Consider the following 14,123-nt stretch of genomic DNA (forward strand, 5'->3'; position numbering starts at 1 on the left):
TCTCTGGTAGTTTACCGTTACATTTTGCTGACTCAACCCATCATTTACAACTTTGCAGATTAAAGTGACCATCAGGGAGGCCACTTGGACCCTTAAACCCTAAGCAAGGGTCTACCCATGTCACACTTCCTATTAATACCTTTCAGCCTCAGTAAAGCATGACACAACATGACCTTATGGACACACATTGTTTTCTTACCTCATTTGCCTCAGCATCATTATCACCACAGTTTAGGAAGAACATCCCAGCTGAACTTTGACATTCAACTGTAATGACAGATAATGCGAGCACCTTTGGATTTTGTAATCTGTTCTGATAATAGACAATGAAATGAAATAAATGAAAGCCGCCAAGGCCTCTGCAGATTTGAGTCTTGACGATTGAAGTCTAATTTAGGTCAAAGTTGAAGGAAAATGAACAGATCATGCAATACCTCTCTCCGTTTTCCATATTCAGTACATGACCCCTTACTCATCATACGTAAACATTAAGGACTGCATTTTTAAAACCTGTTAAAACATATTTAATTAGGCTACCTTTTGCTTTAATGGCAGTCATACTAGTGAAAATTGGCTGAGAACTTGCACTATAGGTGATAAGTGCTCTTTCTCCAGAGAAACCCTTGATTAGAATTAATTTCCCCAGGGAAGACAGAGTCCGTTTAAATCTCCCTGTATGTCTGAAAGCCGATCAATTTGACTGAGTTTTATGCAGGTAGGATGTCAGATGTAAGTGGAACCACGCAATGGTGGGTGCTGATTTTTGTTTCTTTTTCAGCTATTACAAACTCTGTTATTTGCAACAAAGCAACCCAGTACAAGCTTACGGTTGGGCTCCAAGCTCCTCGGAACATTTCCTACCCTTTCAGTTTGCTTAGGTTGGGGTCTGCAATGCAGATAGCCATAGACAAGATCAACGCAAATCCCTCTCTCAGTGGAAATTTCACCTTTGACTTCGTATACATGGACACAGACTGTAACGCAAAAATTTCCCTTCGGGCTTTCATCGATCAAGTAATGGAACAAAATGTCTCAGCGCTATTTGGCCCACCCTGTCCTGAGGAGGCTGAAGTAAGTGTCTTCATTATTTTGGCATTTGGAAATATTAATTAATATTATTATTAAAGTGTGATTATTATTATTAGTAGCCTATTAGTAGTAGTAGTATTTTTAGCTATTATTATTATTATTATAAAGTTTTTTTTTAAATCAGGTTTAAGACCCCCCACACCCTCCAAGTATATTTTTTCATACAAATGTTTGTGTTTTCAAACGTTAGTGCTAAATGTTAGATTAAATTAGTTGGTTTTCACCTATCTCCAAATACGTTCATGAACAGTCACGTTCCCCAGAGAAGGTGATTTCACCAAGTACAACATGTTCCTGTCAAATCTTCTTTGATCCTGGAACAACATTCCAATCAGCCATCAGATTTGAGGGACAAGTTTACAGTTTATGTCAAGTTTAGGCACTTCTACATCAGTCTAATTCAGTGTATCAACATCAGTGTAAATCATTTCCTTCTTATTTAAGAGATAAGTTATGGGTAGGGTTAGGTTTAGGGACCGGTGTTATGCCGAATTTCGCCCCCCTGCCAAATTATAACCCCCCTCGTTGAAGTCAGTACTTGATTGCCTAATCCTAACCCCACCACGAATCCTAACCCCTCCCCCACAACTAATCCTGAACCTACCAATGCTAGGGGGGTAATAATTTGGTTGGAACTACATTTTTGAACAAAACTACGGAGCCCATTAGGGGACATGTTAATGGAAAAAATTAGATGAGAGAAAAAAAAAAAATGCTTTTGCGTTCACTAGTTTTGCGTTCTTCAGAAACTATGTAGCCTAAGCTCTCCACCACGGAATAAAAAGTTAAAAAGGTAATTGACTTTTTATCTAACAATTTGGACTTTTTTTCTTGCAATTGCGAGTTTATATCTCACAATTCTGACTTTTTTCTCAGAATTGCAAGATATAAACTCGCAATTGCTGGTTATAGTTAGAAATGCGTGATATAAATTAACAATTGCGTGTCACAAAGTCAGAATTGCGAAAAAAAAATGTCTTCTTTATAACACGCAATTTCGACTTTATATCATGCAATTGTGAGGAAAAAAGTCATAATTGTGAGATAAACATTTTTAAATAAAAACTTTTAAATTGTTTTATTCCATGGCAGAAACAAGCTTCTATACGAAACACTTTACTTTCACTCGAAAAACCTTTGCGTTTGCTCAAAAACTTTTGTGAAGTTAACTTTGTAAAGTTAATGTTCAACACGCAGTTCATCAAGGTTAAAAAACAAACATATTTAGCCACAAAAACATATTTCTACATTAAAAGTTTCCTACAATAAATGTTCGTAAAGATGCTTTGAAACCATATACACAGATTAATTGAATTGAACCAGACTTTTAAAATTCCTTAAAACAGCAGAAATTCCTAATTGTCCCAATCCCTTAGAATTATACAATATGCATGTAAACATATACATATATGTAGGCCTTTAAAAATACAAAATGTAACATTTTTAATATAAAGGTAGGATCCCACCCTCCCTTCACAGCGCTTCCCAAAGCCACGCCCCCTCCAAAACACATGAACACGCATAGCCAGAGCAGAGTCTGCAAAGCATCACGAGAGACGGCATTAAATTACCCTATGGCTCAAATCACATAACATTACAATAATAATGAGCGTAAACAACTTACAGAGCTCTGACTTGTACTTGACTACTGCAGATTTATTTCGGCACTAATAGTGTTGCCATATAAGCGCGTAAATCCGAGTCTGAGAACCTCCGGGTAGAACGTCACAGGTTGCCATCTTGTTATTACAGTTACGACATGGCGTGAACGCAGCATAAGCTCGATGTTTTGGTTCAGGATGAACTGTAAAAGGTGTTGTTTGTTTGCGGCGCTCAGTGAATGTCTGACTACAGCTCTGCAAGCCTCATGGAACATGCTGATGACGTGTGATGTCTTCGCGATCAGGTGCGCCGAGGTATGGAAATGCAGGCAGGTTGGACATGAATATTGGATGATATTTTTCTGGTCTTGAGACTTCCACAGAAGATATATGTACTTTTTTTATATTTAGACAATTTATATTATTGATTGCTATCAGGATGTGCAGAGAGTTTCAACCAGTAACAAAAAGTGTTTATGAAAAATATAACCCTACCTTTCATATAACATTTTTGCTTATGTCCTCTCTAGGTCACTGGGCTCATAGCATCCACATGGAACATTCCCATGTTTGGCTTTGTTGGCCAGACACCAAAAATGGATAACCTTCAGGTGTATGATACCTATATAAAAATTGTACCTCCCCTTAAAAGGATTGGAGAAATCCTGCTTAAAACACTGGAATTTTTTGGATGGAAGCATGTTGGTATGATTGGGGGTTGTGCGGATACAAACACATGGGACAGTGTTGATGCTCTTTGGAAGTCTGTGGAAAAGCAACTCAAGGCCAAAGTAACAGTGACAGCTGGCATCAAGTTTGATACCAGTGACCCAGAACTTTCACAGAGAAACCTGCAAATCATCTCCAAGGTTGCAAGAGGTAAGTCAATAGTAATCCTTATCTTTCAGCTCTTACAATATCTGGGTGGAGTTTACACAGTCAAAACGTGTAAGATCACAAAATATATTGCCCTTATGCCCTCATGGCTTGTTAAAGCTATTAGTTGGCATAAGATGAGTGATATTAACCTGCAGTTTAACTGTTATAATATCAAAGTCCTTGATAAATGTGCATTGTTCTCAAGCCCCATTCCCTGTTGTGCAGGATATGTTGGGCATCCCTTTGATTTCAAGATCTGTTGTGTGATTACAATGTACAGCTTCTGCATATGCATAACGGCACTGAAAGTAAGGCTTTAAGAATAAATAATGTTTCTATGAGGTTACAAGATGTAACTGTGATTCTGTTCATTCTAGTGGTGGTTGTGCTCGCCAATGCTGAAGACTCCACGTCTCTAATGCTAGAAGCTCAGAAACAAGACCTGATGAATGGAGAGTATGTTTTCCTTCTCGTTCAGCAGTTTGAGGTCAGTGGCAAAGTGGTGAGTAATTGGTTATTCGCTGAATAATGTATAATAATGCTTAAATCATGGAAAAAAGGTTAAAGGTAAAAAAAACTTTAGCTAACGTTCTGGCAAGGTTCTCTCAAAGTTATGAACAAACATTCTTCCTGAACGTTAATAAAACGTTTGTTCAAAGTTATCTTTATCTTTCTCTAAACGTTAGCACAAAAACATTATCTAAACATCCTTCATGGAAAGTTTTTTTTTTTTTTAGAAACATACATCTAAAAAAATTTTTTCAATGTTAGGCCTACTCATTGTTTCAAAATGTTCAGAGAACGTTCAAAAGTAACGTTCCCATAACGTTTTCAAAATGGAATGTCTCCTTAACATTCACATAACCAAGAAAAAACGTATAAATGTTTTTAACATTCAGAGAACATTAAGAACTAACGTTTTCGTAACTTAGTGCCAACGTTAGCAAAAGTCATTTTTTTGGCTGGGTAAAAAAACAAAAAAAGATTACTAAAGGTCAATGAACTGAATATTTATTTCTGGTGTGTTTTGGTCGACCAGGTATGTATTTATACTGAAATTGAATTTCCAAAATGAATATCTTGATAAATATTCACTGGAGTAAATTAAACAAACGATTAGATCTGTGCCTATAGAGAGTATTTTTATGTCACTAAAATGAATAAAATAGAGTATGTAATTCAGACATATATTAAGTTGGTGGACATAAAACATTTCTATACCTAAACAATGTCCATTTGTCCATTTGACACTTTTTGTTGATGTTAATTCATATGAAAGTCATAGGGCCTTATTTTAACGATTAAAGCGCACAGCACAAGTGCACTTAGGGCTCGTCCAAATCCGCTTTTGCTAGTTAAACGATGGGAAAAATGGTCGGCACACCCGGCACATGATCTAAAAGGGTTGTCCCTATTTTCTTAATGAGTAATGGGTGTGTTTTGGGCATAACGTGCAATAAACCAATCAGAGTCTCATCTCCCATTCCCTTTAAAAGACAGTTGTGCTCGAGTCATGGTGGATTCGCTATATACATGGCGGAATTTGCATGCGGAAAAACTGAACGCTTCTCTAGCGAGGAAACGGATCTGCTCGTGCACGAGGTTAAAGCGCGCGAGCAGACCATCTGGGACAATGTGTACGTGCGTTGTGGACCCACCTATAGGCGCATATTACTAACGCGCTCTTTAAATAACAAAATAAATATTGCACCATTGACTTTAGACCATGGCTTCAGTTGGTCAATGGCGCAGTCTATTTCAATTGCCTCAAAATAGCAACGAGCCAACAATGCGCCCGCACAAATGGGCACAAATGCATTTGCTATTTAAACAACGTGGTGCAGGATGTGAAAATGATCACTGCGTCGGACTGAAACTAGCAAAAAACACTTGCCGCGTACGCGCCTGATGCCACATTGCGCCAGATGTATGATAGGGCCCTTAGACTACTGTAAGTTATTTGAATCTGAATCAAATTGTGACAGTTATCTTTAACCTACCCTCACCTACTCTCATTTTTTCCCCCATTAGGACAACCTGTGGAAGTCTGCCTTGGGTGACAGAAATAAAACAATGCTGAAGGCTTTTGACATGGTGTTTGTACTCGCTCAGAAATCCTATGAAGGGTATGACTACTATGACTTTTTCGAGCAGGCTTATGAGAGATTGAAACGGGCTCCTTTTTATAGCAACCTGTCCTCAGAAAAAGAGGTGAGAATATTTTATGAAAAAATAAAAAGTAAATTCACCCATAATTTAATCACATTTTAATTCATTTTATTCTGAATTTCATTTAGGTAAGCTCATATGCTGCCTATTTACATGACGCTGTTCTGCTTTATGCCATGGGCCTTAAAGAAGCCTTTAAAAGTGGTAAAGACATCCGTCATGGACGAGAGATTCTCCAGAATCTCAGGGACAGGACCACCATTAGGTTTTATGGTAATTCTGTCACACATGCAAGTTTGTACAGCCTCTTATTTTTCATATATTAATTGTAAATAACCAAAATAACTGTTGTTTTTTTTTACAGGGGCTTCAGGTCTGGTTCATTTTGATGAATTTGGAGAGAGGAACCTTGACTATTCAGTATATGACCTGCAACAAACAGAAAATATCATGAAATTTGTTTCTGTTTTGGACTTTGACAGTCAAACAAAAACGATCAAGTAAGACCAAAATATTCCAAATGATAGCATTACTGATGCTCAACACTGAACCTTTGACTCTATGGAAAATGTTTTGCAGACCCACATCAAGGTTTTCTAACATAGTTTGGCAAAATGGAAAACCTCCACCAGATAATCCAGCCTGTGGTTTCGATAATGAGCTCTGTGAATGGTTAGAAAATGGTAAATAGGCATTGCTAGATTTCCATGCACATAAGTAGTCTTTTTGTGTATTTTAAATGACATCATGTCTTGTCACTCGATTCCAGAGGTATCTCTTCTGGTTCTGCTGGTGGCTTTGCCTGTGCTAGGAGTGGCAGCAGTGGCTTTCATCACTTTGTTGACTCTACAGAAGATTCGTCTACAATCCCGCCTGGTAGAGTCCAACTGGTGGCTTATCGACTACAGTGACATAACTATACTTAGAGAACCCAAAGTAAGAAGACACAACTTGTCATTTCAGTTTATTTTATTTTTTGTTTCTCTTTTTTCTTTTTTTCTTTTTTTCTTTTACTGCATTTAAGTTTTTATTTTATTTTAAAGGTGCAGTAAGCAATTTCTGTGAATTGTGAATCAGACCAATCATCACAACACTCTTGTAGCCAATCAGCAATAGTCATAATCATAAACTCATAATGGCTCATCAGCAATCACACCACCGGCCTCGCGCTGTTCTCTCACTTTTGGTCATATCTATTTTATTTTAGTTCGTTTTACAATGAAAATGTGTTTCAGTTTACCATAATAAAAAAATTAAATAAAATTATTCTGTTTATTTCAGTTAAGGAAAGTGTTTTAATTTTTTTTTTTTACAATAATAGGCTAATATTGCATCCATCTACACTAGCACCAAACCAACTAGCAATTTTAACCATCAATGTAGATGTAAAATCTGAATGTGGCATAAACCAGCCTTGACCAGCATACTGGTCTAACCAGCTCTAAGCTGGTGTTTTTTTTTATGCCTATCCACATACTGTACACACAGTAAACTAAATGAATACCAGCATATTATTAATGAATGATCATTAACACAATAAAGAGTACTATTGTGGGTTTTACAGGGAATACAATCATTGTCTGTAAATACAACACCAAGCAAATGTGGAAGTGGTGGCTCTCAGTCCATTCACTCCTCATACAGCTATAGTGCTAAAGAAACCATCTACACAACTATTGGACTCTTTCAGGTACAAATTCTGAATCACATGTTAAAACATAATTTAACAAGCCAAATTAGTTCATCTTACACACTCTCTTTGTTTATGGTGTAGGGAAACGAGGTGGGCATAAAGTATTTGAAAAATCAAATCCTTACTGATGTCAAGAAACCATCTGTCATTGCAGAGTTCAATATGGTAAAATATTTTCAGAGATTCCGTTTTATCCCAGCAGGTCACAGGCACTTTGCTAATACTCTAATACTTGTGTTTATTCCTGCTGTAGCTGAAAGAAATGAAACACGAGAACCTGGTACAGTTCTTTGGTGTGTGTATTGAGCCACCAAATGTCTGTATCGTCATGCAGTACTGCAAGAAAGGAAGCTTGAAGGTGTGTATACAGTAGGGTTTATTTGTTATTCTTTATTCGGATCCCCATTAGCTTCCACAGAGTGGGAACTGTTCCATTAAAAACAATTATAGGAACCAGTTCTAGCATGTCTATTCCTCTGCCACTGTGGGTGATTGCCCCGATTGACCGGGGATCCGAAACATTGTACTAAAATACTCAGATCAGATACTTGTTAGTGAATTGAAAACACAACTCTACCAGTTTAAAACAACTCCCGAACAAATCACTCCTATCACTGCACATACTGTGCAATTCATTTGCCAAACAATTCCTATGAGTTGGTTCTTTTTAGTAATTCAAACAAATACAGCTTATAGCTAACTGTGAAACTTATTACTGATTGTTCATACTAATATGCACATTATATTACCACATTTATTGTTTAGTTGCCACGGATGTGTCATGTAAAGAGATTTGTGACACAGAATGATCAATAAAACAAGGAACTTTAATAAACACAGACCAATCAAACATTACACACACGTCATAACCTTTAATGACAAACACAGAACTGAGGAAACTGCGGGCTTAAATACATTGAGAATGATAATGGAATTAATGGAAACAAGGAACAGGAGTGCACTAATGAGAAACCAAAGTAACAGTGACAAAGAAAACAATGAACTAGAAACTAAATAACAAATGAACGAGAAAATAAAATTTGTATTTTCAGGTATAAGGGCAGCACGGTGGCTCACTGTTGCCTCACAGCAAGGAGGTCCACGTTTCAAACCCCGGCTGAGCCAGGAGTCCTTTCTGTGTAGAGTTTGCATGTTGTCAGTGTGGGTTTCCCCCACACAGTTCAAAGACATGCAGGTTAGGTGGATTGGGTATGTCAAATTGGCCGTAGGAATGTGTGAGGTGTCTCAGTTCTGGGTTGCGTCAGGAAGGGGTCCGGCGTAAAACTGGATAGTTGCAAATGAGCGGGACTATATATTGTATTGCATTTATGCTGCCTCTAAAATACAGTGAAAATCTGTAAAGAAACAGAATTGTTTTAAACATTTATTATTGAAATATCATTGTTTATCACCAGTTTACATGACTAATTAGAATTAAGTTTGAAACATATATAACATGTCCACATCATCAGACTCTTAGTATATCTGTCATTCTGCTTTTGAAACATCAGGATGTTCTTTGGAACAGTGAAATTGAGTTGGACTGGATGTTCAAATTGTCCTTTGCCTATGACATTGTTAATGTGAGTATGTTGTTTCAATGTAATGTCCTTCATAGAATTATATTATTTAGATTTCTATTTTATTTATAACAACAATATGCATATCCACTAGGAAAGTTGATTTGGAACAAGACTGGTCTGCTTTTCTATTACAGTGAGTCCTTTTATTGTTGTATGTTCTCTACAGGGCATGGAGTACATACATAAGAGCAGTCTGAAGTCTCATGGAAATCTGAGGCCCAGTACGTGCTTGGTGGACAGCAGGTTGCAGATTAAACTCTCTGGCTTTGGTCTGTGGGAGTTCAAACATGGCAGCAAACAAAGACTGATCTCACTGGAAAATCCAAAGTATGAAGAGATGTACTGGACTGCTCCTGAGTTTTTGAGAGAAGTCTACTACCCTTTCAACGGCAGCCAGAAAGGAGATGTCTTTAGCTTTGCCATAATCATGCGAGAGCTGATGTACAGTTCAGAGGTGGGCCCATACCATGACGTTCACCTGGAACCAAAAGGTAATGCTTGTGTTGTACAGTATTTCTTATCCCTATAATGTGAAATCTTTAAATCATCATTGTATCGCATTTCGCCCCCACAAAATTAAAACAACAGAGCTATGATCATAAAACTAAGTATTTAAATATCATCTTACTAAGACAAAGAGTGAAATCTGACATTTACAGTATATGAATTTTATTGAAGTAGTCTGCTATACTGTTATAAAGATCTCATTGATTTATATTACAAACTATAAGAATTTCAGCTTACTTTTGGCCATATAAATATCAGCAATTTTTGCTCAGTTTGAGCCTCTAAATAAAATTTAGGTGTTTTTTCCTTCTCGAGTATGAGCTCCAATATCACACCATAATTCTTTAGATTTTAAAAAAATATTGTTTTCTGAAGGTTCAGTAAACCATTCCATTTCAAAATGCTTTGATTTTTCTGATTATTATTTCATATAATTACAGGGCCAACTGAATTAAGTTTGGCTTCTCAGTTTGTGTGTTGTATTCATTAGAGATTATCAAGCAGTTAAGGACCCCTATGAGTGAGGAGCCCCTTCGACCAACCTTGTCTGCTGACATCTGTGATGAACGTCTCATTCCCTTGTTAAAAGCCTGCTGGAGTGAGAACCCAGACCACAGACCCACATTCACCAGTGTCAGGAGACAACTGCGTGAGGCTTGTCCTGAAAGGTGAGTGTCTTATGTAGCTGTCTGCCCAATGATCCTGACACTCCTAAATGTATTTAGTGTTATTTATTCTAAGCTGTTTTATTAATTTCCAGCCATACCAATATCCTGGACAACATGGTGAGCAAACTCGAGAAATACGCAAATCACCTGGAGGAAGTAGTGGAGGAGAGAACCAATCAGCTCACAGCAGAGAAAAGCAGAGCTGATAAGCTTCTATCTAGCATGCTGCCAAAGTAAACAAACTGTTATAGCATCATTGGGACAGTGACATTTTGCTAATGTGTTTTTCATTACTCTTTCTATCAGCTAGCAAAAATTGCCACCAAAGCAGAATTACATACTAGATGGATATATTTTATATGGGTAGACATGAAAACATTTTAAAATGGTATAATTATGTATTCTTAAAATAAAGTATTATTTTTATTCATATAATATAAAATCTTACACTGTTAAAAAAATAGTGTGAAATTACAGACAGTATAGACAGTATACAACTTCTCTTGTATCTATAACTGCACTCTTACGTTGTTGCGTTATATTATTACGTGACATCATCGCTTTAAAAAATGTTTTCATTGTCACACTTTTGAATTGGCTGGATCCGAAATTTAAATATGAATAAGATCCCAAGCAAATGGAACACTAATCACCATTAAGTTGATTTCAAAACAATCACAGTTGTAAACAATAACTTTTTTTACAGTGGCGTGGTTAAAGACAGATTTATAATGTGAATTCACAGTAAAACAAAAGAACAGTGAATTACTGTGATGTTTGCTGTTGATACAAAGTAATTTGTAAGAAAATGACCCAGCATGCATTGATTTCACAGTACATTTCTGACTACAGTCATTTATTGTAAAATAATACTCTTTAATCCTGTAAATTCGTGGTGAGTTTTTTGTTATTTACAGCTATTATTAATTGGGAGACCCTAAGAAAGTTTTATACTTTAAAAAATTTATCACACCACAGAACCATTTAAAATGTGAGGATATGTAAAGATCCCATTTTATTTTTATTTTTTTCATCACCATGTCCCCTTAAGGGCTCCGTACACTTTCTTCTATACATTCATATACGTTTTGACCTCAAATCTCAGTGTTGATAAAAACTCATGGACATGTTATGCATAATACTTGTATTTTCAGTGATGGCAGTCTGTTCTTACAGGTATATTGCTGATCAGCTAATGGCTGGGAAATCAGTGGAGCCTAGAGCTTATGACATGGTGACCATCTTTTTCTCTGACATTGTGGGTTTCACCACCATGTGCTCCATTAGCTCAGCTCTGGAGGTGGTCACCCTTCTCAATGACCTCTACAGTCTTTTTGATGAGATCATCAAGCTTTATGATGTCTACAAGGTAAGTGAAGCAAACTCATCTTGGAATGCAGCAACTGTGCCCGTTCATGCCCTGCAGGGTTTCTCAAACTCGGTCCTGAAGGGCCACTGTCCTGCACAGTTTAGCTCCAACCCTGATCAAACACACCTAGCTGTGAGTTTAGTGATCCTGAAGACATTGATTAGCTTGCTCAGGTGTGTTTGATCAGGGTTGGAGCTAAACTGTGCAGGACAGTGGCCCTCCAGGACCGAGTTTGAGAAACCCTGCCCTATACACAGGCGCTGGTATGGCTCCCAACATTTTCAGATTGAATGCAGAATTCTGTCAATATTTTGCTTCTCATTATTTATAATTTTCATGAGTTTCAGACATGCCGTGGAAATAAATACAACCAGATTTACAGTATAATGTGATGTAAATGGATGAAGGACTTAATAAATTAATGAACAATTATTTTCTGTCTGTTTTTCAATTTCAATTTTCTGGTAGGTGGAGACCATAGGGGATGCATATATGGTGGCCAGTGGGCTGCCTATCAGTAACGGTAATCTTCATGCTGAGGAAATCTCTACTATGGCACTCCACTTCCTCTTTGCCCTCAAAAGCTTCAAAATTAGGCATCTGCCTAATGAGAAACTGGCCCTACGAATTGGGATCAATTCTGGTATGAAGTATACTGTACTATATTGTGGGCTATACATATTGTAAGAGATGATAAATGATACTCAAAAAAAAAACTTCTGTCCCTTGCACATACAGGCCCAGTGGTTGCTGGAGTTGTGGGTAATACAATGCCTCGCTACTGTTTATTTGGAGATACAGTAAACACGGCTTCTAGGATGGAGAGCAACAGTCTTCGTAAGGACTTTTCTTTATATTATTTTTAGCAACTATTGTCGTGGAAAAGCATTCTCCGCTTTGCAAGAAATCACTCGACTCACAGAGTTCCAGATGCCAAAGCTTAGATTTTATTGGTGGAGACAACAAAGCCGAGATGCCAGCAGAACATCTAACCATCTCACACAATCTCCTTATCATTGTAGCATTTTGTGATTGGTACAGTCTGCTAGTTATTTTGCTCAGAGCTACTGAAGTGAGAAACACAGTGCACTCTATAACCTGAGGCCTTTTCTTAGGCCTTTTGAGTGTTACATTGTGTGTTTAATAAAAAATATGCTTTAAGATATATACTAAACTCAGTTACCTAGCTAACAAAAATATGGTCAAAAAACATTAAGCTAATATTTATGTTCTAAAAAAATTGTGTTCTCTGGACGTTCAAAACGTACATGTTTTATCATTCGCTGAACCTTCTGAAACAATTAGTAACCTTAAAAAATGTTAGACGAACATCCAACTAAACGTCTCAGATTAACGTTCACTAAACATTCTATTAATGTTACTGGAAGAACATTTGTTCATAACCTTGAGAGAACCTTGCGAGAACATTAGCCAAAGTTCTGAGAATGTTCTCTGTTAGCTGGTTATAGACTATATTTAACCTATTTAATTAGTCTGCATTTATATTTTTCTTTAAAACAAATATTTTGAAATACTTTGTTTAATTGAATTATGCGAGGTCAATTCTTGCTTTTTTCCTTTACAGCACTGAGAATCCACACCTCTCAAAGCACTGCTGATATTCTCCTCAAGAATGGGAGTTTTGAACTGGAGGAGAGGGGCGATATTGAAATAAAGGTTTGTATAATGCCACTCTTTATACAGTCCAAAAGTCTGAGATCACACTAAAATCTGCTATATTTTTTTTCCATTTATACCTGCATGATGTAGGGTTGTGAACAATGTGAAAAAAAAAAAGTCATGTTAAGACATAAATTGATATTAATATAATTTCTAATTAAAATATTAAATAAAAAATTGAAACCTTTTCACATGGTGGTCTCAGACTTATAAACAGTGTCTACTGTCATACCATATCTGTGCATCTAATCAGATCTCTGATGTGTTTTCTAGGGAAAGGGAACACAGAAAACCTTCTGGTTGACAGGCAAATCTGGATTCAGGTTTCCAGATGTTGGCCAGGACTATGATGCAAGTCCTAAATCTGGACCAGATGTAAGTATCAAGCCAATTATGGTTATTTTATTTACAGTGTAAGGTGTTTGGTCATGATAGAAAGTGAAAGGAAGTGCTATATGGAGACCTGACACACTGTATATGGACAGTCTTGCACTGTCATGTCTAAACAGGAGAAACCCAAAACAACTTCAGCAAATGATGGAGATTTTAAAGACAGAAGAGCAATCCAGCGGACCCCAGCCATGGCTAAAACGACAGAAATGCACACACTTACTGTACCCGATATTTAATTTGACTCTGATTTTGTATGTTCTTGGATATTAGGACATTACAACAAATATTGTTGAAACTTTTAAAATTTTATTTGAAAAGTTTTCTTTTTAAGTTATCAATGTCAAGACAACATCTTTTAAAAGAATGTAATTACTAAAAATATTTTTTCACATATAATGCAGGATAAAAACAAGAATGTTTCAACGTCTGTTACACTAAAGATTACCAACTGATAGTACCTCCTTCAGATATTGTTTTCTTGTTCTACCAATA

The 14,123-nt window shown here is 36.7% G+C and overlaps 1 protein-coding gene across 1 annotated transcript; it reads left to right on the forward strand.

The window, feature by feature from the left end:
• Nucleotides 1–720: 720 nt before the first annotated feature.
• Nucleotides 721–13,867, forward strand: gucy2g (guanylate cyclase 2g; the record flags this gene model as incomplete). Its single annotated transcript, XM_082151372.1, has 21 exons — nt 721–1,071; nt 3,221–3,569; nt 3,947–4,071; nt 5,601–5,780; nt 5,867–6,011; nt 6,103–6,238; nt 6,318–6,421; nt 6,508–6,674; nt 7,303–7,428; nt 7,513–7,596; nt 7,685–7,789; nt 8,943–9,014; nt 9,181–9,505; nt 10,012–10,189; nt 10,282–10,422; nt 11,366–11,558; nt 12,027–12,201; nt 12,297–12,395; nt 13,144–13,235; nt 13,512–13,613; nt 13,724–13,867. 21 exons carry the CDS (start codon nt 721–723, stop codon nt 13,865–13,867), a joined length of 3,393 nt encoding a protein of 1,130 aa, XP_082007498.1.
• Between the last annotated feature and the right edge of the window lie 256 nt (nt 13,868–14,123).

This window comes from Leuciscus leuciscus, assembly GCF_965113295.1.
Source record: "Leuciscus leuciscus genome assembly, chromosome: 21".
Lineage (NCBI taxonomy): Eukaryota > Metazoa > Chordata > Actinopteri > Cypriniformes > Leuciscidae > Leuciscus > Leuciscus leuciscus.